The 23588-nt window shown below is 47.9% G+C and overlaps 1 protein-coding gene across 2 annotated transcripts in view; it reads left to right on the forward strand.

Moving 5' to 3' along the window:
- Window positions 1–23588, forward strand: part of GRID1 (glutamate ionotropic receptor delta type subunit 1) — a 624094-nt gene that overhangs the window by 564710 nt on the left and 35796 nt on the right. For both annotated transcript variants that reach the window (XM_031682334.2, XM_072972326.1), the window contains exon 13: window positions 14219–14414. In XM_031682334.2, coding sequence (XP_031538194.2) covers window positions 14219–14414 — 196 coding nt within the window. The remainder of the gene's footprint in view (window positions 1–14218; window positions 14415–23588) is intronic.

Consider the following 23588-nt stretch of genomic DNA (forward strand, 5'->3'; position numbering starts at 1 on the left):
GAAGGTTGTCCAGACAGCATCGCGGGCAGGACTCATCACAGCCTCCTACTCAGAACCTTGTCACACCATGTAGCAGGGAGCTAGGCCTCCCGCGCCACAGGGTCTAGCTCTGTCCTGGTCCACCGAGTTTCCTTGGCTGGCCTGACTTCAGAACAAAGCTGACCATGGCTCAGTTCAGACACGGGGGGATGTGGCCGCTTCCTAGGGAGATGAGTCCTATGGTTTAGAAGGAGCAGGGAATCTCTCTGTCATTGGCATTGGCTGTATGGGGAGGGCGGGGCTTTGGGAGAGTGATGGGAAGACATGTTGCAGAGCTGGAGAGAGGTGGGGCTCCACTGGGACATCCCCCTGCCCCATCACTGGCTCCTTTCCTACCATCACCCGGCTCAGGAAGCCCCTCCCGCTCGCATCAGAGCCCCCTCCTGCCTGATGCCCTCCTCTGCCCCTGTCCCTCCAGTCCCTTTGCCTTTGCTTCTTCCAGCCAGGCTGGTCAAACCCATGAAAGCCATTTTCAAAAATGCCTTTGTAGAGAGATGTGAGCCTCCCTTGTTTGTGTACCTGACCAGAGCCTTCAGAATAGAAGGAAAGGAGAGAAAAAACACGGATGAGGCAGCAGAGATTTCCACACAAACGAATGCAGATGCACTGTCGACTGAGCAACTCTTGTGATCTGGGCATAAAGATCCAGGTATAGCTTGGTCCTGGTGCTCCAGATTCTAAATCCCAGGAGACACGGGAGGTGGCCGTGAATGTGAGTGGCCTGTGAACATGGCAGGAGGGGGACATTTCAGGCAAAAGCTTGATTCTGGCAGACACAGCAATCTGAAGGGGTAGCAGTCACAGGGCAATGCATCTTTAAACAGCATAGTCCTTTGAGGGTGCCCAGGAAGCACTCATTTCTCTTGAAGTTGACAGGCAGCATCCTTCCAAATTCACCGTCAACTCTCCTGCTGAAAGACCCTCTTGCCCCACCAAGGAAGGAGCTGGCTTTGCTTTGGGTTTGTGGCTGGTTTTTATGCATTGTCTTTCATTCTCAGACATCGTGGGGACAATATTATGTTGCTAAGAGTCCGAGAAGCTCACAGAACCCTGAGCAGACGCCCTTGAAGGTGGTTCATTTGCTTGCACCCATTGGGCATGTGGTGGCTGCAGCCTTGGTGTGACTTGGAGACCAGCTCCCCCAGCCCCTGCTTCTGGGGAGGAGGCCGTGAGCCTCCCGTAAGGGAAAAGCTCCTGGCGTCTGGACAGACTAGATTTTAATTGCTTAGAGGCATGTTTTTGTGGGATCCTCCCCATGGTAGCTCCGAGTCCCAACAGATATTTAAAAGCGAGATTCCATTCTAGCCATGTTTCAGAGAAAATTGTCCATGGTGCTGCTGCTTTGTTGGAAGAGAGAATCTTAAACTAAGGTTTTGAATTCCAGCCCAAGCCAGGGAATCATGAAACATCGCAGTGGGGGGAAGACCTAAGAGGTCATCTTGTGCGGGGAGTTCAATCACAAATGTTTACACGGCCAGGGCAAGAATGTTAATGTGGGTCTGAGACCAAGGAGAGCACTGGAGCTTGCAGTGACCCAGAAATCACATGCCCACATCAAAAGCATTCACATTCAATACAGACAAACGCTACTCTGGCCAAACCAGCCACCTGTGGAACTGTCCTGAAGAGTGGCAGTTTATAGCCATGCCACAGCCTAATTTTCTCATTAACTAACTGGGATACCTGAGGTACCCATTTATTGAGTGTTTCCTAATATACAGCATTGTTCTCAGGGCTTTGCCTCAGTTCCCCCAATCTTGTGAACAGCCCCGTTGTGTAGATGAGGAAACTGATGCCCAGAGAGGTTGAGTAGCTTGGCCGAGGCCACAGAGCGAGCAGTATAGAGTGATGTAACCACAGTCTAACTCTGGCACCGAAGCCCTGGACCCCTGCCCTGCATGGCTACCCCAGTATGGATGCCCCTCAGGGCAGGGGGGTGCTGTGTTCTCTGGGCAGGGCCCAGAACTCAGGCCCCCGACTCCCAGTATAACAGCACCAAACTGGACCACGCTGCTTCCCTAATTTGCTTCTATTTCTCAAGGGGTGATGAGTCAAGATGCAGAGTGAGGCTTTGCAGCTAGAACACACAGGTGTGCATGCTCAGGGCCAGTGCTGATGCTCTAGGTTCTTGGGCAAGTTGGTCTCTAATTCTTGGAGAAGTTAGTGAACCTCTCAGGGTCCTGAGAATGAGGACTGTGATAACTCCCTCCCAGGGCCAGTAGGAGGACCAGATAAAAGAGGGAATAGCACAAGGAAGGCGTGAATATATTTGGATGCCCCTGAAATGCCAGTGTCCTCTTTGTCCACCAGGCTGCGGAAAGCATGGTGCACTTTTCCAACAGTTTCTCCGTGGAGCTTTATTTAGTGGTCCGCAGCTGGGTGTTCTGTCCCCATCAGACAGCCTCCTCTTGGACACTGGCACCACTGTCCTGAATGTCTTACCCAAACCCTAAGAAGTTAATGGGATGAGTAATTATCTTAGAGAACGAAAAGCAGGACCGTGTCCAGTTCTGCCAGCATCCCGGTGCTACAGCTGTAGGCAGTGTTCCTCTGATCGGGCACAGGCGGCTTCCAATGAAGCAGACAGTCACCAACCAGAGAGAGCGCCAGGTTGAGGCCGTTTGGCTTGTGGGACTTCTGGGTGGTGCGGCTGGCACCTGGCATGGCTATTGGTGCTAGAAAAGCCTTTTGTCCAAGAGGAAACCAGAAGTCACCGAATGGTCGACAACAGGGCCATCGTCCTCAGGTGGAGCTGGTTTGGGAAGATGTGTCAGGCATCCTGAGATGGTCTGTGAGTTCCACCTGGCCCTGGCACGGGACCAGCCCCCAAAACCTCACAAGTTCCTCATTGGTGAAGGGGTCGAATAGCTTATCTCAAAGAGTGGTTCTGAAGATGAAATGAGCCAACCCTCATTCAGCACTTGGCACGAAGTAGGGCCCCCACCCTCCCCGACCCAAGCAAGACTCATGAGTAACAAAACGTACCTTAGTCCTCCGCACGCCCCTCGCTAGCCTCTCCGTCAGAGTCTGTATCCTCGTTAAAGTGATTATTCTGCAGACTGATTCAGAACGGCCAGCATCTTGTAGCTTCACGTTTAATTACAGCTGGGTTTGTATCGTTCAATAAGAGGCTCACACGCGCTAGTGTTTTCTCTCCAGCCTTCCCACGTGGGAAGGGCCCGAGTCTCCGTTTCCTTGCACTGTGAGAGCTGACTGCCCAGGGTCGTAAATATGCTTGGGTCGACAAGGTGTCTCGGATGCCATGATCCCTGCACTGGTTGCTTTGGTTGGTTTCCCTGTCACACAAATCTGCCTCCTGTGGGGTCACCATTCCGCTACCTAGAAACTCATAGCTGCTTCTTTTAAATGTTTGTCAGAGAAAATGACATCCCTTAATCTGAGTGTCCCAGCTCTCCAGCAATAGCCCCCTGCCCTCTTTCTTCTCTTCTTCCTGCCCAGGGGGTCTTTCCATGTACACACTCAGGCCCTCAACACGTGTGCACATGCAGCCATGCACGCATACTTACGTGCAAGCATATGGGCTCACTGCTGTTCCTCAGCCCTGTCTTCTAAACGTGTGACAGTGTTCTGCGGTACCTTCCTCACTGCCCCCTTGTGCAGGGCGGGCTCACCTGCTCATCTCCCACATACCCAGACCCTGTAATCGTCCAGGGAACACTGTCATGTTTGCACTTCCATTCCATTATACTAGCCTGTAAGTACTTTATGAGTCATTATTTCCTCAATCATATCCTTAGCACTTCTTGGTTATTTACCATTCTTGCTCCCTTGTAGCAAACTGTCAGTAGTTCCCAGAAGGGTTTTCTCTCAAGACATCCATGGTTTGAAAATACTGGCACCTTTGCCCAGAATATCTTTTACTTCCCTCCTCCATGTGTCAGTTTCTGCCTTCTCCTTAAGTGTCAGCGTAAGCCTCACCTTTCCTGCTAACCCCCTCTCCCTGTCCCCACCCACAATCTCTCGAGTCTGCCAATCTAGGGTAGGTTCAGCATCGTGTTCTAGTGACTCTGAGCTTATTTCTAGCAATGTCTTTTGCACAGTGTTTTTTTTTCCCTTTATTCCCTTTTTTATTGAAGTATAGTCAGTTTACAATGTTGTGTCAATTTCTGGTGTACAGTGTACCGTTTCAGTCATACACACATATACGTATATATTCCTTTTCATATTCTTTTTCATCATAGGTTACTACAAGACACTGAATACAATTCCCTGTGCTATACAGTAGAAACTTCTTGTTTATCTATTTTATACATAGTAGTTCGTATTTGCAAATCTCAAACTCCCAGTTCATCCCTTCTCACTCCCTTTCCCCCGGTAACCATGAGTTTGTTTTCTACGTCTGTTTTGCACAATATTTTTGATTATCTGTCTATTTAGCTCTGGGCTGCCTAACATCACTGGAGGATGGCGGTCGAATGGATGAGTTTTTGGATCAAGCCAGTCCTGAGTGGGGAGACAGCACTCCTCGCTGTTTCTGTAACCTTCCGTAGTGATGTAATCTCCTCGAGCCTTGATTTCTCCATCTGCAAAATGGAGGGATAATAATAACTTTATGAAAATATGGCCAAGGATAAACGAAGCAATACAAACGAAATATTAGGACAGTGTCTGGAAGTTAGTGTGATGACAGCTTTGCTCTAGAGTATCAAGTGACTGCCTGCCAGGGAAGCTGACATAATAGAGGGGCTTAGTCAGACATCCGGAAAGAAGGAGAAAAGGGAGGGAAAGACGGTGAAAACCAAAGCCAACAGGGAGCGAGGAGACTCTGGCTGTTCCTCTGGAGCAGGGGGGGATGCGGGCTCTGCTAGGAGGCACTGAAGGAAGGCACCTTCACATCCTCCCGCGGGGCTGCTGCTGCTCTGGTCTGCATTCCAGTCACATTTATGACAGCCTCATAATGGATTAAGAGCCCTAGCACTGATATATTAAAGGTTAATGGTGCATCTTGCTTTTGTATTGATTTGTGGCAGCAAATATTGGTGGGTGTGGAGAGCTGGGAGCCAGCCGTGTTCTTGGCGTGGAGGCATTGCCGCCTGGCGGGGCTGTTTGTGCGGGGCTCCCACCAAGTGGGAGGGGCATGGGAGCTCCGGAAACAGATGGCGGCTGCTGGGGAGGGTGGCGGGTGTTCAGGCCTAGGAGGATTCTCTCAGCTAGTGCTGATTTTCATCAGATCCATAAGGAAGCTTGATCTTGAAGCTTCAAGGCCCTGAGGAAGGCGCCTTCTGAGAACCTGGCTTGATCCCTGGATTTGTTCCTGGCTTGGCTCTGATCATGTAGCTCTGGGCTCTGCCTCCTGGCCCAGGACTACAACTCTTGCATTCCCTCTCCCCAAGCCACCCCTAGGCTTGCTTTCTCTGCAGATGTCCGACCTATGCTCATCCTGAGAGGACACCGGTCAACCCAAGATGAATACCTTTCCAACAATATCCAACTTAGATGATTGGAAAGTGAGAAAAAGGCTAATTCGTGACTGTATTATTCATGCACACAACAACGCATGTTTATGAGAGCATCTGCTGTGTGCCAGGCACTGTTGTGGGCGGGAGAGGGTGCAGAGTACTCCAATTTGGCTGGAGCTTCCCTGGTTTTAGCACCAAAAGTCCTGTATCCCAGGAAACCTCCCTGTGCTCTGCAAACCAGGATGATTGCTCATGCAGGTGTAGGCACTGGTGACACAGACAATAAACCAGGTAGGCCCCATTCCAGGGGGGGAACTGCCATGAAACAGCCTGTGATAGACTTCTTTGTGGTTACCATATAACTTAAAGAGGATGAGATTTCACAGACGGTTGTCAACAAAGTCTTCGTGGAGAAGGTCAGAGACCCAAGACACGGAGGGAATGAGCCAATTAGAGATGCGAGGAAGAAAATATCACACTGAGAAAAAAACAGCTGCAGAAACCCCAAGGCAGAAAGGCAGGGTAGCCAGTATGGTGAGAACAGAGGTATTGGGTCCTAGATCATGTGTGACCTTGCAGGCCATGTGAGGATTTTGGATGTTTTTTGGAGAAATGAGAAGCAATTGGAGGGTTTCAAGCAGTGAGGTGACATGATATGACTTAGATTTTGAAAAGATCACTCTACCCATAACCCAGAGAAATAGACTATGGAGTTAAAGGTGGAAGCAAGAAGACCATTGGGAAGATGATCTCAATATCCAGGTAGAACACAGAGTGGTTCATGATGAAGGCAGTGAGAAAAAAATCTGATTCTGGATCCTTCTTGATGGTAGAAGATATCCAAGACACTGAGACTGTAGGTAAGATATGCAAGGGAGAGGAATCAGCAGTGTCAAAAAATAGAGCAGCATTTGAGTGAGATGGTTGAACCAGATCAAGAACAAGGGTGGTGGTGGGTTTGGGGTTTACAGTTGAAGAACTTGGGTTTGAACATGTTTGGTCTAGGGACCTCATAAGCCATCCAAATGGAGATGTCAGGAGGGCAGTTGCCCAGAGTCAATGGGGTGGGTCAGGGCTGGGGTGGTCTGTTGGAGTCATAAGTGTATAGATGTATCTACAGTGAATGGACTTGACCTAATCATGGTGAGAGGAGTGTCACCAGAGAAGATGAGCAATCTGTGGATGGAACCTGGAACACCCTAAGATTCAGAGTCTGAAAAGAGAAGAAAAACTAGAAAGGAGATGGAAAAGGAGGTTCCTCCAGCGGGGGAGAACTAAGAAAGAGTGGTGCCCCAGAAGCCAAGTGAGGGAAGGCCTTCAAGTAAGACCGAGTAATCAAGTTTGTCCAATGCAGATGGTGGGGAATAATGTGAAGACTGGGAATTGGCCTCTGAACTCGGACGGTCATTAATGACCTTGACAGAATCAGCTTCAGTTCAGTGGTGGCATGAAAACTTAAACTTGGCTCATGAGAAATCGGAAAACAATCACCATAGATTACTCTCTAGAAGAACTGGACAGTAGTGCGATCTCAAAGAAGGAGGGAACAATTTTTTAAGATAGAAGATGTATGTGTTTGTATGCTGATGGAAATGATCTGTAGAGAGAAGCAATTTCATGATGTGGGAGATAGAGGTGCCAACTGGAAGAGAAGTGTACTTGACAAGGCCAGAAAGTCTGGGATCCAGGGGACAAACAGAGTTAGAAATAAATAAGAGCAGAGATGGAGCTACTGTTTTTAAAGGCAAGTATTTGGTGGCTTTATAAAAGGAAATTCTTTATAGAGAAATAAAGTTCTCTACTGATTGCTTCTGTTCTCTTAAGAAATTGGAAGCAGGATTATTGAGAGTCACCTAAGAGAGTGGGAGGATGAATTGAACAGGAGAATTTAGAAGATTGCCTGGCAGCATTGGGGTCACTTGAGGTTAGGGGTCATGATTCTAAAATTAGACCCATCACTGTGCTGGTCTCCAGCCTGGGTTTTCCCAGCCATGTTCAGCTATAAACACGGAGTTGTTTTGAAGCTAGAGTTGATTCTTCCAGAAAACAGCAACTCAGCACCTGTCTCCTGTGAGACCATATGAGGGGTGATGGGAATCCAGAGACGGACACAGAGTCCAGCCCCCAGTGAGCCCACTGTTGAGGTAAGGAAACAGATGTGGCAACAGCCCCATGAAGTCCAGGGGGTAAACATCAGGGTAGGCTAAGCGGGGAGCACAGAGAGGGGGCGTGGGTCCGGGGGGATCAACTCTTCTTACTGGAGATGACGGCTGAGCTGATTCCCGGAGGGAGGGTGGGCTTTAGTCACGCGAGGATGGCAGGGTCCTGCCTGGGAAGCAGACAGTCCGCCTGAGTGAAGGCCTGGAGGCCTGAGAGAGCAGGACGTCTGCCAGGCTGGTGCCTGAGAGCAGGGTAGTCTGAGAAGTGACTGGAGGACCCAGGACAGGAGGCAGAGGTTGGCACAGGCTGAGCACCCTTTGCCGACGGCATTAGAGGTCCCCAGATTTGACCCAGTGAAGGATGTAGATGTTCAGCCTCTGCTACCTGCTGGGGCCTTGGCTTGGTCCCTGGCGCAGCATTATCTGCCCTGGTCCCGATCATGCTCACGGCCCCAGCCCTCAGTACCGATTCCTGAGCCCCGCTCACCGCCAGGGTCTGGACTGCCTTTGGCAAATTAGAAACACGTGAGGCATATGCCCTCCTTTCAGAAACTCATATCTGGCCACCCTGGTCTGCTCTGGCAGCCAAGGACACCAGGGCTGGGCTGAATCCAAGCAGAAGATAGGCAAGTAAGGGAAACTCCAGCCGGCCTTGGGGAGGGGGTCTTGGTCCTGATGGGGCCCTGGATGCCCAGGATGGCTTGGCCCCCTTGGAGTTAATTTGGGCATGTTTATTGTGCTCTGGGACTGAAGATACAGCTGTCACAGCCAGCAGGGCACACGTTTAATGGGGTGGGAGAGAGGCCTCTCTCTTCCAAGTGAATCTTAGCTGCAGGAGTGGCCAAGGAACTAGAGGGGACAGGTGAACACAGAGCTAAGTCCCCAAGGCCCAGCACTGGTACTTGGGCAGCAGAAGGATTTGTTCAATCATTTGGATCACACTTGTGTTTCCAACATCATAAAAAAATGCAAATTTTACAGAAACACATTTGTAAGAAAGTCTTACAACTGTTCAGTGCTTATTCCTCCTATTTTTGTCCCTTTAATGGTTACTTTTTACAGGAATGGAAATATCCTACATACAAATGGGTTGAGGTTTGTTGGGGGTTTTTTGGTCTTTGTTTTTCTTAGCCTATTTTGGGCAAACGTGAGTTTCAGTAGTAATCAAAGAAGTGGGATTTGGAGAGGAAGCCTGGAGGGAAGGCTGGGGAAGAAAGCGAGCAGGCCCGAGCCAGGGACTCCATCCCCGCTGGGCCCTCTGTGGCTGGCGTCGGGGACACACATCTGCAGGAGGGCTTCAGGGCCTTCTATGTCCCGCAGGGATGCATTTTCTTGCCACACGGCCCTCATCCTGGAGGGTCCCTGAGTGTCCTCGTGCGGTGTTAACATGACAGTTTCCTGAGCCGGGATCCTGATCTTCAGTCACTCAGATGACAGAATTTGGATACAGGGGAGCCTGATGTATTCCCAGCATCCCCTTCCCCAGGTCTCTCGGAGGGTCCCTGGCCCATGTTAAGGGAACCGTTCCAGGGAAGAGAGGCTGATAAGCTCCGAGCCCGCCGGCCTCTGCTCCTCAGAAGGCACGGCTTCTCCAGCTCTCAGCCCTGCCCTCAGCAGTCTCTCCTCTCACCGCCCCTCAGTCCAGCCCAAGAAAAGGTAATGAAGAAACACACGCCCTCGGTGTCAGCTCCAGTGTTTAAAACACCCCCTGCGTACTCCACATAATCACTTTCTCCATCACTTTCTCTAACCCTTACTCTGCGATATTACTCTCCACAGCACTTTTCATCACTAGAAACATGACATCAGGGGTTGGCTGACGCCACCCCCACAGGCCACATCTGGCCGGCGGCCTATTTTCCTGCAGCCTGCAAGCTAAGATTTTTCTTCTTCTTCTTCTTTTTTTTTTTTTTTTTTGAAACATTTTTACAGTGTTCAAAAGAAACAAACAAAAAAACCAAGGGATGTGCAGCAGAGTGGTACGTGGCCCTCGTTGCCTATGTTCAGACACTCTGCCCCTTCCCAGAAAGCCTGCTGACCCCGGCGTGACGTCATGATTTGTGTTTTTGTTAGTTGTTCCTGTGTTCGTTTCTCTCACCCCACCTCCATCATGCAGACTCCACGAGGGCGGGAACTCGGTGCTTCTCAGGCCGTATCCTTAGACCTAGGTCGGTGCTCGACAGATGCTCAGGAAACAGTTTTGTTTTGTTTTTGTTTTGTTTCAATGGTTGGGTGAAAGAATGAAGACCCCAAGATGCCTTTCAGAGCCCAAGCTTAGGAAGCATCTTGGAGATTCTCAGCCTTCACCTGAGGTCCTGTCCGCCTTAAAGAACCCAGGTCTGGAGGGGAGAGAATGAAAAATGTGGCACAGCCCCAGGTAGGAGCACGATGTGTGGGCGAAGGATTAGAGGGAACAGAAGCGCAGGGGGGGCCCTGGAGAAGAAACCCAGGAGGGACTGGGGAATGGGCAGGGAGGTGACAGCGCGGGTACCCGAAGGTCCCGGATGCAGGCTGTGGAAACCCAACCAGGCAATCCCGTCCGATTTGTGCTGCATCATCTCTGATAGAGTCAGACACGAGAGACGGAAGAGGGAGGCTGTTGGAGTCAAGGCACCTGTGGGCTGTAGTTAAGACAGCTTCAAATTCTGAGTGTGAACATCCCCACCCTCCCGTAACTCTGTGGCCACTCCACTCCTTCCTTTTCCCCTTAATTAAGAATAATAGGGCTTGGGAATTTAGATTTATCGGGCCCATGATGATGGCAACCCCACAGTTGTTGAAATCTGTTTTACATACACTGTATATCGATTCTGCTCTTGTTGCAAGTGTATTTATCTCCATTGCCAATGTAAATATTTCTGGAACATGCAAAGATGTATTTGTAAATTCTGTATTATTGATTTTTCTCATGCTACAAACACATTTATCTCTTTGTTAATGAAAATGTATCTGGGAAATAGATTGATTTATGGAGAAAGGTATGGGGAGGGAGGGAGGTGGTGCCGAACTGGGGAGACTGTCCTTGGCCGCAGCTGAGGGAGACACCGTGGGACTTCTCACTGTTTCATCGGTGGAAACTGTTCCCAGAGGCAAAGGATGCTTACAAAGTCCTTTTGCAAGACAGTCTGCTATGCTTTCCCCCTCCCCTAAAAAAAAACAGAAATCCAGGCCAGAAGATACAGAAAAGCAGCTCCTATTGGTCCCAAACTCAGTTTCGATAGGGTAACATTGAGTAAAAGATACTGGCTCAAAAGAAGGCATAGAAGAGTGGCTGAACTTTGCCACAGGAGGATTGTTAACACTCATTGTTAATAAAAGGTAAAAGAAGGAGAGAGCTGGGGGTGAGCTGCTACGTGTGTGTGCCTGCAGGTGACACTGAATTAGTCAATCCAGACCCAGGTGGGCTTCTCCTTCTGGGAGGCCTTCAGCGGTGGTCCCTGGGCTAGCTGCTTCTCCTCTGTGCTTCCAGGACCCCTCATGCAGAACCCTACTTTAATCCCTCTCACTGTTTAGTTACTGTCAGTTCACTTGTCCGACCACTCATCCACTCCTCTCTAGGAACCCCTCGAGGAAGCTCACCATCCATTCTGTGCCCTTTGTGCCTCTGCACCTTACCCCGTAGGTGTTCGCCGACTGGGGACGGGACACCTGGTTGAATGACTTCAGCCAGTTGCATCATGCGTGATACTGGTTTACAGCGACGCCCCTCGTAACAGGCAGATCTTCGTCTTTCTGTGGTTGCGGTGCTTGGATACTTTCTAGCCATTGTTGCTGGAGACGCTAACTGGAGAAACCGGCTAAATTAAATGTGCTGCTGGTGCAGACTTCTCCAGGCTAAACCTCCCTTGCTTGATCGGACGGGCATCCTATCTGACATGAACATCTGTCTTCTGCTGACTGCTGGCTTGGAGCCTGGATGGCTGGCTGCCCCAGTTCTCCTTCACTCCTCCTCATGGGTCCCTTCTAGAACTGCGCTCTGACGAGAGGACGAGTGCCTCAGGGAGATGACAGATTTGGTCTATGAGTGGGCCTCCTGCACGAACTTCCAAATCGCCTTCGATAGGTTTATTCACTCTGAAATAGGGCGGTAGCACCTACTGTGTGTTAGTGAGCTTGGACGCTTTCCTTGAAAGAGGGAGTGTGCATTTGAGATGGGGAAGACGCTGCTACCCAGACACATGTCTAAGGGAGATGGATGGAGGCCATAGGGCTGGCCCAGCTGAGATGGCGGTGGCGATTTGGGATGGGAACAATGACCTTTACTGGGACAGAAGTGGACGTAAAGCCATTAACATTGGGGCTGCCTGCTTGTATTCCAGAGATGCTCCCTGAGCCTCTGGCCAGGGGCACTGTCATGAATAAATACCAAGAGGAGAGAGGAAATCTCCATTTCAAATGTGGGGATGAAGCAGTCGTGCTGAACTCCTTGGCAGTTACACATTCATTCCATACTCATGGAAACTGCAGTAATTTAGAGCGGTTCAGTATTTAGACTCAACTGTGTAATTCATCCTGATGTTTCCCATTCATCAAAGCCTTGTGTTTGTTTGTATTACCATGAGAAAAACAAAAAAAAATGTGGGGAAAAAAGATCCCCCACTTTTCATGACAGGCAAATTACGGCAGAGTTACAACCCTTGGGGCCCTTCAAGCAAAGGAACATCTTGCTTCAATTAGATATAAATAATGAACAATAATTAGAAAGAGTTCTTCATCGAATTTGTTATTTTATGTTTCCTTTCATCAGTAATGTATTGAAACGAACACTGAGCTCTGTTTCTGGGCCACGTGGCAGGGCCTGAAGGAATTCCACGGAGTGTGTCTCCAAAACAGGAGGAAGCACGCTTTGCTGGCTCCTCTGTGTGCAGGCTGTGTTGGCTGGGACCGGCCCTGGCTCTAGTGCTGAGGGTGCAAACACAGGCCTCCAAATTCTTAGAGTCTACTGGAGGACCGCGACGTATAATAATAGCACAGAATAGTTGCCACTAGTTCCAGGGCACAGAGTTTGCATCCTTCATTGCTCTGAGAGATGGAACACACATCATCTAATTTCGTTTTCATCGCAGCCTCCACTACAGGCCCTGTTTTTTAAAGATTTGGAAACTGAGGCACAGAGAGGTCAGCTGACTTGCCCAGGCCCACAGCGTTAGTGCTGGTGGAGCTGGGAGGAAAGGCAGGTGGTTGAACCCCTGAGTCCCTGCTTTACCTACTCTGGGCTGCTGCTCTCTGCAATCGCAGTGAGATCATACTGCCACGGAAACCACGCAGGGTGGAGAGCAAGGGATAGAGATGTCTTCTTATAGAGAGAGGTGGCCGCTGGGACTTCAAGGGGTTTGCAGAAGTGTATCAGGTAGACGAGTAAGATAAAGGGATTCCGGGCAGAGGGGGCGCCATGGTCTGGTGCCACAAAGGGGGATGGACCGTGTGGGATTTCCCGATTCAACCTTGGCTCTCCATGTGGAGGTGCAGCAACAGCTGGAGGTGAGATCAGGAGATGGAGGGTTGTGGAGATCAGGTTGAAAAGACCAGGTCTCTTCGTGGGAACGGTGATTCGGTGAGTGGTGAGGATGATGATTCTGGCTGATGAAAAGGAGAGGCAGATTTCCAGAAGAGAAATAAATCAAGAGCGATCAGGTTGGAGCCTGGAGAGAGAGGCTGGCTCCCTACTGAGCTTTTTGTTCCTTGCAGTTCTGTCCTCTCAACGCAGAGTCAGGTACTGCTCATCTCGGGACAAGTGAAAACTTGGTGCCAGTTGGTCCCTTCTGATCTGACTATTTGCCCTACCCCAAGGAGGGCACTGTTCCTCTGCCCCCAGCTCAGACACCTGCTCCTGGGCTGCTGATGGGCTTCCCGAAGCACTCACGCCCCACCCCAGCCTGGCCCCATCATGCACCCGGCTTGAGCTACGTGCTTCTCCTCCACGTGCAACAGACCGAGTCGTTTATCTTCACCGCCTTGAATAATTGTCAACACTTCAAAGTCGAGATTTCATACACAAACCCAGATTTCTTTCTTTACTGAAAAGCAAATCAGGGTCGGGGGAGATGCTAAAAAGGCAACAACTGGGTGGAAACTTCAGAACAGCTGCAAGCTTTGGAGGGGACGTGCCTCTTAATTGGCACAATCCCTCAATGCGTGTCTGCCCTGCACCAGCCCAGAGTGACACAGACCATCTTGCCAACGTGTTTCTCTTTCCTGTGCTTGTAGGCGTTTGAGTGGGAGATCTTCAATGTACAGCCTCCCAGGTTGCCCTGGCTCTTTTATATTGTGATTGTCTGTCTGTGTGTTTCTCCAGCTAGACTATATGCTCCTTGAGGGCAGGAGTCATGTCTCACTCGTCCTTTTGTCCCTCAGGCTCAACACAGAAACTGTTAGGGAGTGTTCAGTGATCTTATTGAATTAATCTACACCGAGGAACTGTCACTGTGATAGAAGGAGGCCTTGGCACATGCTCCAGGCTGAGGGACTCATGGGTTGGGAGTGAAAGATGTGGATGGTGGGCCACAGCTGGGCTCGGACCCCAGGAGGGCCCTTGCAGCCCGTGTACATCCCTGCTGGGCGCTGCGTGTACCCACGTCTCACTGCCATTTTGCGTTTCAGGACATTCCAGGACCTGTCCAAACAAGTGGAAGTGTCTTACGGCACTGTTCGGGATTCCGCTGTGTACGAGTACTTCCGAGCCAAGGGCACCAACCCTCTGGAGCAAGACAGCACGTTTGCGGAGCTCTGGCGGACCATCAGCAAGAACGGAGGGGCCGACAACTGCGTGTCCAGCCCCTCAGAAGGCATCCGGAAGGTAGGCGGGAGCTGGCTCCAGGGCCCGTGTGTGCTGTGACTGGGGCCACGGGGCCATCATGCTCGAGGGAGGAGATGCCTTCCCAGAGCCATCGCCTTTGGATAACTCCGTCACCTGCAGGGTGACCCATCTTCAGCAGCTTAGATAGGCATTTCTCACAGGCATGTGGGAGTCAGGTAAAGAGGTGCACGTTCTTTGGGTCGATGCCCATCTTTGGCAGCAGAAGCAAGGCAGCTGGTCCTTAGGTGCCGCCTGAATTTCCAAAGGCTCAGTGAAGAACGGGCAAGTTAAGCCGAGGCATGGTCCTCCATCCTCATAGGATCATAGGACGGTGGCTCAGAGGGACCTGACCACCCCCAAGTGAGAACATTTGGCAAAGGCAGACACAGAGGACCAGGTGAGAGGTGGAGGGAGTCGGGGGGTAGAGTTCAGGGGAGGGTAGCCACGCCAGGGGACTGTGCCGTGGAGCAGAGGTGTGCTTCTGAGATGGTAATGAGGGCAGCCAGCCTGGGATGGAGGCTGAACCAGGGGAAACTGAGGGAGCACTGGATGGGAAGAGCCCAGGGCCAGAGAGAGAGGAAGGGCCGAAAAAGGTAAACACGTCCTTCAGCAGTGGGTTAGGCGTTGCTTATTCACTGCAGTTAATTTCCACCATAACCCAAATGAATTATGACCATCCCGTTGTCCAGATGAGAATCAGAGACGTGAGGCATGCTTCTTGTTAGGTTCTGATGCCCAGGGTTCCAGACTGAGCAGTTTGGCATTTTTCTGCCACATGCAGCAGAGCCCTGGAAGGGCCATGAGGAGGATGGTGGGATGAAGGCAGGTGTCATAAGGATGCTGCTGAAGGCACCTTCTACCCAGTGAAGTGGGTAGGCACTCAGTGGCTACTCTCAGGCAGTGGCTACTGTCCCTATGGTCATTAGTGAATGAGGCAAGAAAGATGTGCACCGTGGCCAGAACAATGCCTCTCTGGGCGGACCGGCTGTCCAGCCTGCCTCGCTCGGCATCTCTTCCCTCTGTTTCCTGTTCGATCTACGCCACCACCTCTGTGGAACCTTCACGCACTCACGAGCATGCACAAACACATGCGCGCACGCGCACACACACACCCGTCCAGCCTCCCTCAGCCTGTCCTCCCGTTCCCTGCCCATCAGTTCCCATCTCTGTGGAACCTTCTTACGGGCCGTCACACACAGCCACTCACTCACACACACACTCCAACTAATCACACTAATGCACACATGTTGTCACATGCACACACCTGTGTTCCACATTCCCAGCCACTTGGCGATCCCATGGCCTTACTGCAGAGGGCAGTGGATATAAGGGGGCAGTTTGTGGAAAGTGTCAGGGCCATGAGGGCCCACCAATCTACTCTTCATGTTGAGAAAAGTCCTCAGCAGTCTGCCAGCTCCTCCAAGGAGATCCCCAAGGGGGTCCAAGGAGAGAGGCAGAACCTGAGTCCTGCTTTGGAAGCAGTGGGGTGGGCGGGGCATGGTGCCTGGAGACAAGCCACCCAAGCACGCATGCTCACAGGGCAGTTAGCTTGGCATGGCTTCTCCCTGTCATTTAGCTGAGTTGAACAGCAGAGAGTGTCAGCTCTGGAGCCTGGCATATTTGCAATGAACTCCAGTTCCACAGCTCACCACTGATACAAAATTGAGCACGCCACTCTCTCTCTCTTCTTCAATGGATTATATCTGCATTCTTTTTAAATTGAAGTATAATCAATTTACAATGTTGTGTCAATTTCTGGTGTACAGCGTAATGTTTCAGTCATACATATGTTTTCATTTTCATATTCTTTCTCATTATAGGTTACTACAAGATATTGAATAGAGTTCCCTGTGTTATACAGTAGAAATTTGTTTATCTCTTTTATATATACTGATTAGTATTTGCAAATCAAACTCCCAATTTATGCCTTCCCACCCCTTTTACCCTTCGGTAACCATAAGTTTGTTCTCTATGTCTGTGAGTTTTTTTCTGTTTTGTAAATAGGTTCATTTGTGTCTCTTTGTAAGATTCCTCATATGAGTGATATCATATGATATTTTTCTTTCTCTTTCTGTCTTACTTCACTTAGAATGATAATCTCCAGGTCCGTCCATGTTGCTGCAAATGGCATTATTTCATTCTTTTTTATGGCCGAGTAGTATTCCATTGTATAAATATACCACAACTTCTTCATCCAGTCATTGGTCGATGGACATTTAGGTTGCTTCCATGTCTTGGCTGTTGTAAATAGTGCTGCTGTGAACATCAGGACACCACTCTTCCGGTCGGGAGCCTCTCAGGTTTGGAAGAGCTCTGGGCAACTTCCTGTTTGGGGGTCTCTTTAGACACTTAGAACATTTAAAAGTACATGTCATGGTAAATCTGGAATGCTTGTATTTCACCAAGTGGTATCTTAACAAAAATGATAGAATGCAACATAAATGTGCTATTCCCCTGCTCACAAGGTTTACTAAGACCTCTGACTTCCTCTTGCCCAGCAAAAGGTGGCACTCTCACCTCCAGCTGCTGGGTCTTCTTTAATTCCTGACACTGCATCTTTGTGGGTGTAGGTGACCTCATTTGGCGATAATGAATACAAAGCTGATTTAAGACCTTTTATGAATGTAAAGCTTGGGCCAAATGGCCTTCGAGTTTCCCTTTTCTGCTTCCATTGTCTCTCACGGAGAGCCAATACTCCCATCCATGCTGGATTCTTATGAAGATTCATTGCAACAGGGCTACAGAAAGAACTTCTTAAAAAGGAAAACACAGCTTGTGACTTTATCAAACTTCTATTTATGACAAGACACTTTAAAGAGAATAAAAAGGCAAGTCGCTCACTGGGAGTGGATATTTACAATGCATACAATCAATAGATTACTGTCTAGATTAGATGAAGAACTTTTACAAATCAAGAAAAGAAGCTCACGCAATTTAGTGGGAAAATGGACAAAAGACTTGCACAGGACTTTCACAGAAAAGGCAACACATGTGGCCGATAGACATATGAAGAGATGTGTTCAATCATTAGTGGTCCAGAAAATGAACATTAAGACTGTAAAAATATATCATTTTACACCAGTTGGACTTGCCCTAAGTGAGATGTGGTAGAGAGGATGGGAATAACAGGTGGTTAATTGCTGGTGGGAATGGACTCAGTCTAGCCACTTTGGAAGCAAGTTTGTCATTCTCTTAGGAAATGAAACATTTGAGTACCTTATGTCCCAGCAACTCCATTCCTATATATCCACCCCAAACAAACTTCTGCCGTACTTCAGGGGCAAGAAAGTCCATGACAGCATTGTTTATAGAGCCGAAACCCTGGGAACATTTCAAATGAGCATCAAGAAGTTAAAAAAAAAACCTACAATGAAATAAATGAATTATAGCTTTATGTAACAGTAAGGATGAATCTTAGCTGAATAATATTAAATCCAAAAAAGACATTAAAGGCAATTTCATCTGGGTCAACTAATAGAGAGTAACATACCACATAGCACCCTTTTTAAAATGTATTAAACACAGGCATACACACATCCCAAAGTGATGATAAAATAAAAGACAAGATAGTTGTTACTCCAATGAGAGAGGCAGAGCAAGAGGAAAGGGTGAAGCATATTGTTCGATGTCAGTCAGTGTCAGTTTAGCTGTATAGTCACAGGTTTTGGGTTTTGTTTTTTTTTTAATTTTTCATTTTGCATTATAATAAATAATAAATGAGTTAATTTAACAAGAGGGCCATTCCAAGACAAAAAAGGACGAGTGTCCTGAACCAAGGGTTGTGATTAATCTCATTCATTGCACCTACGTGCTCTTTCAAATAAATCATTCCAGACCCGCAGGGAAGAGTTTGGCTCCCACACATGCCAGCCCCTTCTCTCCTTGTGATCACCCAGGTGCCAGCCTGATCTTGCTCCTGGAGAACCTCTAGAAGGCAAACGCCACCAAGAAAGCCATCTGGAGCATGACAGATCTGGAGATGGGTTGTCAGGGAAACGTCTCATTACCCTGCCATCCCACCTACTCACATAGTCCACTGCTAGCACCTTAGAAATCATCACCTGCTGGTGATATTTAGGGTCTTACTCATGAATAAAACAAGGTTAAAAAAAACAGTAGTAGAAGATGCAAATAAGAGATTCCTTATAAATGCCTATAGTTTTGTGGCACAGAATCTAATCTTTTTTCTGTACATCGTATGTGTTACTTTCATGACACCTTCATTTTATAACCCCCAAGCCTTTGGGGTCACAAATCTCCCTCTTGCACTTGGATCTTTAAGGAAAAAAAAACTGACTGTCAGCACTAGACAAATGTTGAGAGTTTTATAACTAGTGTCATAAAAGTGAGTTTATAGTATTGTCAGAAAATGGAGTGCCCTGCATTTTTTACTGGAAGGAGCGCTCAGATTCACTCTCAAACCCTTCTTCTCCCTGTGCTAGTTTGGTGGCAGCTGTACCTAAATGCTTATCTGAAACTCGTCCTGTCCCCCACCTCTATGGAACTGCCCCTCGCCCCCCCCCCAGGTTTTTTTCAGAAACCTCGTGAATCCCCAGCCATGGGTGCCCTGGGTGAGGGCCACATCCTGAATCCAGAAACTGTAAGGAGAAATCCAGCCTGTTGGAAAACATGGGCATGATCCTAATATTCAGGGAGGATGGGCTTCTCTAAATCCCAGACGGAGCCCGTTGTGGGGCAGTGCAGGCAGCCTGGCAAAGGTGAGGACTGGATGCCCCCCAGGGATGTCACAGGAACCTGCTTTCGCGAGGGGAAGATGATCTCATTTCTCATTTCCAGTTACTCTTTGGTGACTCTGGCTCCGTTTCCAGAGAGTGCCCGGTAGTTAGTGGAACAATGTCTAATTGCTGCTAAAGTCAAAGAGCTTGGTATCCAGGGTCACCTCAGAGAGCTGCTACAATTTTTTTTTTTTTTACCTTGAGATTGCTGCAGCTTTTAATGACTGGAAACCAATTTAGGTGGGAAATTGCTTAGCAAGAGGTGATCACTTTTGTACACTATCAGAACCGGAGAAAGGAACTCTGTCACGGTTGCCCCATTGCTGTGACCCACTCCTCCACGCCAGCCGTGACTCAGATAAGGAGGGGGCAGCCCTCCGGGCCCTGGGGAAGAGAACAGAAAGGAATCTGGAAGGGGAGGGAGGTTTTATTTATTTATTAAAGGCCCACAGTGTGCAGTTTTTACAACAAACCTGCCTGGCGCCCAGTAAGTCTCAATAAATACTGGGTTGTCCCCGAATGAGTCATCTGTTTGTTGTCTGACTGAGCAGAAGCTCGTAAATCAGGATGTAGTTGGTGCCATCAGTTACTGGGTTGCCCTCTGTGAATTCCTTGATGAGAGGGACAAAGGATACAGCTTCACAGTCCCTTTCGGGCTTTTCTCCTGATACCCTCCTCTTAGGAAGGAGACCCTAGGTCCTTAAGGAGAGGAGAGAGGCTGCCTTCCTTTCTCTCAGCCACCTGCACTTGCCAGTCTTAAGGAAAGACCAGACCCAGGGTCCACAAACTACGGTCCCTGGGCTAAATCTAGCCGACCACCTGCTTTTACCAATCAAGTTTTATTGGGACACAGACTCATTCATTTATGTTCTGTCTACTTTTGCTTTTCGGTTCTGCGGCTGGGCTGAGGAGTTGTGGCAGAGATCATGCGGTCTCCAAAGCCTAAAATATTTGTGACCTGGCCCTTTATAGGAAACCTTTGAGGATCCCTGGTCTACTCCAGGGATATTGCCCACAGGTCAATGTCATCTGATAACTCCTAGACACATCCAGTAGCTCATGGTCGAGCCTACACCATCTAAGAGGGCACAAGCACATCTAGGAAGTAGGTCATCCTCTGGCTTTACATCCTCTAATAGCGCACAGGCACGGGCAGTAACACATCACCTACACCATCAATTAGCACGCAGGTGCTGTCCTGTCTTGTCCTTTTCAGGCCTCACTCTGGTGGCCCAGAGACTTCTCTCTCCCTGCACCAGGACCCAGCCTCTCTCCTGGCCTGGCCTCATCTCTCCCTGAAGTCTATTGAGCAGTCTATGTACCAGGCACTCTGCCAAATGGTCTGCATATATTATTCTTTTCATCCTAAACAGAACTACTTGATTATGATTATCACCATCATGTAGAAATGGGACTGACCCTCAGAGAGCATAAGTGGCTTGTTCAAGGTCACACAGACATGAGTAAGCTGTGGTCCAGTCCTCGGTCTCGCTCCAACCTTGCCCCTTTCCATGGGATTACATCCTCATTTCTGTACCTCGGTGTGTCTCCACCCCCTTGCATACTCTTTACATGTGCTTTTATGTCCCTTCCTCTTTTATAACAAAGGAGCAAGATATATGCCTGGCTCCCATTTTTAACAGCCTTACTTCTCTTTCCATGTGACATAGCGAAAAGTTATTCAAGTCTGCGATTTTATCTTTTGATTTACAAACGATTAAAAATATCAGTTAGAGAAATTCTGAGATGCAGAATTGAGCTGGCAAGTGGTTCGAATTTATATGATAATAACTTTGTCACATGAAATCAAACTTTAATGTTGTTAGTGGGATTTTTTTTTAATTTTCTTTAGCTTGATCAACTCTATCAAGTGACATCCTGTGTAACCCAATTTCTGCGCAGCGACAGGGCTGACCCAGGCTGCCAATTTATGAAGCCTTTCCATAAATCAGACCTAATATTTAATAACATTGTCAAATAGAATGCAGTGTTAATAGTTTGAGTGTCAATCTTCACAGCTCATTGGGCTCTTTGAATAAATAGGTGAGTAGCTTGTTACAGACCCTGTGGCTGGAAATAGTATTTTTCGGAGTGAAGTAGCTTTGGAGTCCAGAAGTCATAACAGAAGGTGGTTTTTTCCACTCAGTAAATATTGCCGAGGTCATAAAGTGTGAATGCAAATGCAGGAAGAAAACGGGCCCACAAATCTTAGTTATTTGCACAGTGATCTAATGCTAGCCTTAGCGCCGGCTTGTGTGTGGGTATCACCCATTAGCACCTGCATTTATTCCTTCTCCTTGCTCTCTGCCCAGTGACAAGGGCTGCTCTCATTGTCCAGACTCCCCGCTGAGTGTCAGGGACCATAGCTTGTGGCAGGGGGTCCCCAGGAGGACTTCAGTCTTCCGTGGGAGGATCAGGGACTTTGATGCCCCACGAGTGCCCTCTATTTGGAAGAAGCAAGGTGAGGAAACAGCCTGCTTCCGGGGCACACCCGGAAGTCCTTACTGAGGAGGGAGACGAGGCTTATATGGGATGGCACGCCTTTGTATTTTGGAGATGCTAGGTTCAATGATTAGGAAGGTTTGGCCAAGCTGATGAATGGGATCCTTGATGCAGGTCTGACCTCCTCCCCTGACTCCCCGGAAAAGGGACTGGTACTGATGAGGAAGCCCTGCGCAGAGGAAACCAACAATGCTTTTCTCTGGTAGCAGCAATAGACCCTGGAGGGACGCTCCAAGGCATGTATTTTGTCCTTTTTCTGCTTCCAAGTTAATGCAGATCAGAGATTCTGTATGCCTCCTTCCTTTTCAGACACCCACATTGGATAATCATTCAGCTCTATTCTTTTGTACTTGCTCAAAAGGCACTATATCTTTTTTGGCAAATTGGATGGCCTCTTCTCTTTATTCATTCATTTATTCACTTATTCATCCATTTAAGAAATGTCATTTGAATAGCTTCCACCTGGGAGTTTGGAGATGCGAATTGAAGTTCCACTTTCAACTAAATTTAATGTGTGGCTTTGGTCAAGAGAATCCACCTGTCTGGGCTATCTGTGAGGCTGAGACAAGTCTGCCCAGATTACTTGTGAGTTTAGCAGTTCGGAAGTGGAAAATGTCTGGTGTGGACTGCAGTATGAGGTTAACATGGAGTAGATGTCAGCAAAATGCCTTAGCACCTACTGTAGATAAGGAGAAGAACATACTGAAAATGTAAAAACAAATAGCTCTTCATCTTTTTATGAGGTATAATTGACATACAATAAAATACATATATATTGATTATTTCGTGGGTTTAGACTATTGTATACAACTGTGTAATCATCACCCAAAACAAGATATAGTAACCCATTGGTATCCAGGGGGGATTGGTTCCAAGACACTATGGATACCAAAGTCCATGGATGCTCAAGCCCCTTCTATAAAATGGGTTAGTATTTGCATGTGACCTGCGAGCATCCTTCTGTGCACTTTAAATCATCCCTAGATCACTTATACTATCTAATACAATATAAATGCTATCTCAATAGTTGTAAATACAATGTAAATGCTATGCAAATCATCGCCAGCAGGCAACCAATTCAAGTTTTCCTTTTCGGAATTTTCTGGAATTTTTAAAAATATTTTTCATCCACAGTTGGTTGAATTTATGGCGCAGAACCCACGGATGCAGAGAGCCAACGGTGCAGAGCATTTCCATCACCCTGAAAAGTTTTCTCATGTCACTTTCTAGAAACCTCTCCCCCTAACCTCAGAAGCAACCACTTAGGAATTTCTGGTGACACAGACTAAATATCCCTGTGCTTGTACTTCACATATGTAGAATAACATAAGTGTATTTGTGTTTATTTTCTTTCATCCCACAAAATATCTATGAGTTTTAACCATGAAGTTGTAGATATTAGTACTTAGTTCTTTCTCTTTTTTTTTTCCTTTGAGTAGTATTCCATTATATGAACAAACCTCAATTTGGGTGTTTTTTTTTTGTTTTTTTTTTAACATTTTTTTATTGATTTATAATCATTTTACAATGTTGTGTCAAGTTCCAGTGTAAAGCACAATTTTTCAGTTATACATAAACATATATATATTCTTTGTCACATTTTTTTCTCTGTGAGCTACCAAAAGATCTTGTGTATATTTCCCTGTGCTTTACAGTATAATCTTATTTATCTATTCTACAATTTTGGAATTTGTTTATTCGTTCTCCAGTTGACATACATTTCGGTTGTTGCCAATCTAGAGCTATAACGTGTTAGGCAGTATGATCATTTTTGTACAGCTCTTTTGTGGCAATATGTTTCCATTTCTCTTTGCCAAATACAGTTGAGCGAATTTCAGGTCACAGGGCAGATGTGTGTTTACCTCTATAAGGCACTGCCTAACCACCTCCAATGTGATTATTCGATGTTACACTCCAGCTAATGATACCCCGCTTA

The sequence above is a fragment of the Vicugna pacos genome, chromosome 11 (genome assembly GCF_048564905.1).
Source record: "Vicugna pacos chromosome 11, VicPac4, whole genome shotgun sequence".
Classification (NCBI taxonomy): Eukaryota; Metazoa; Chordata; class Mammalia; order Artiodactyla; family Camelidae; genus Vicugna; species Vicugna pacos.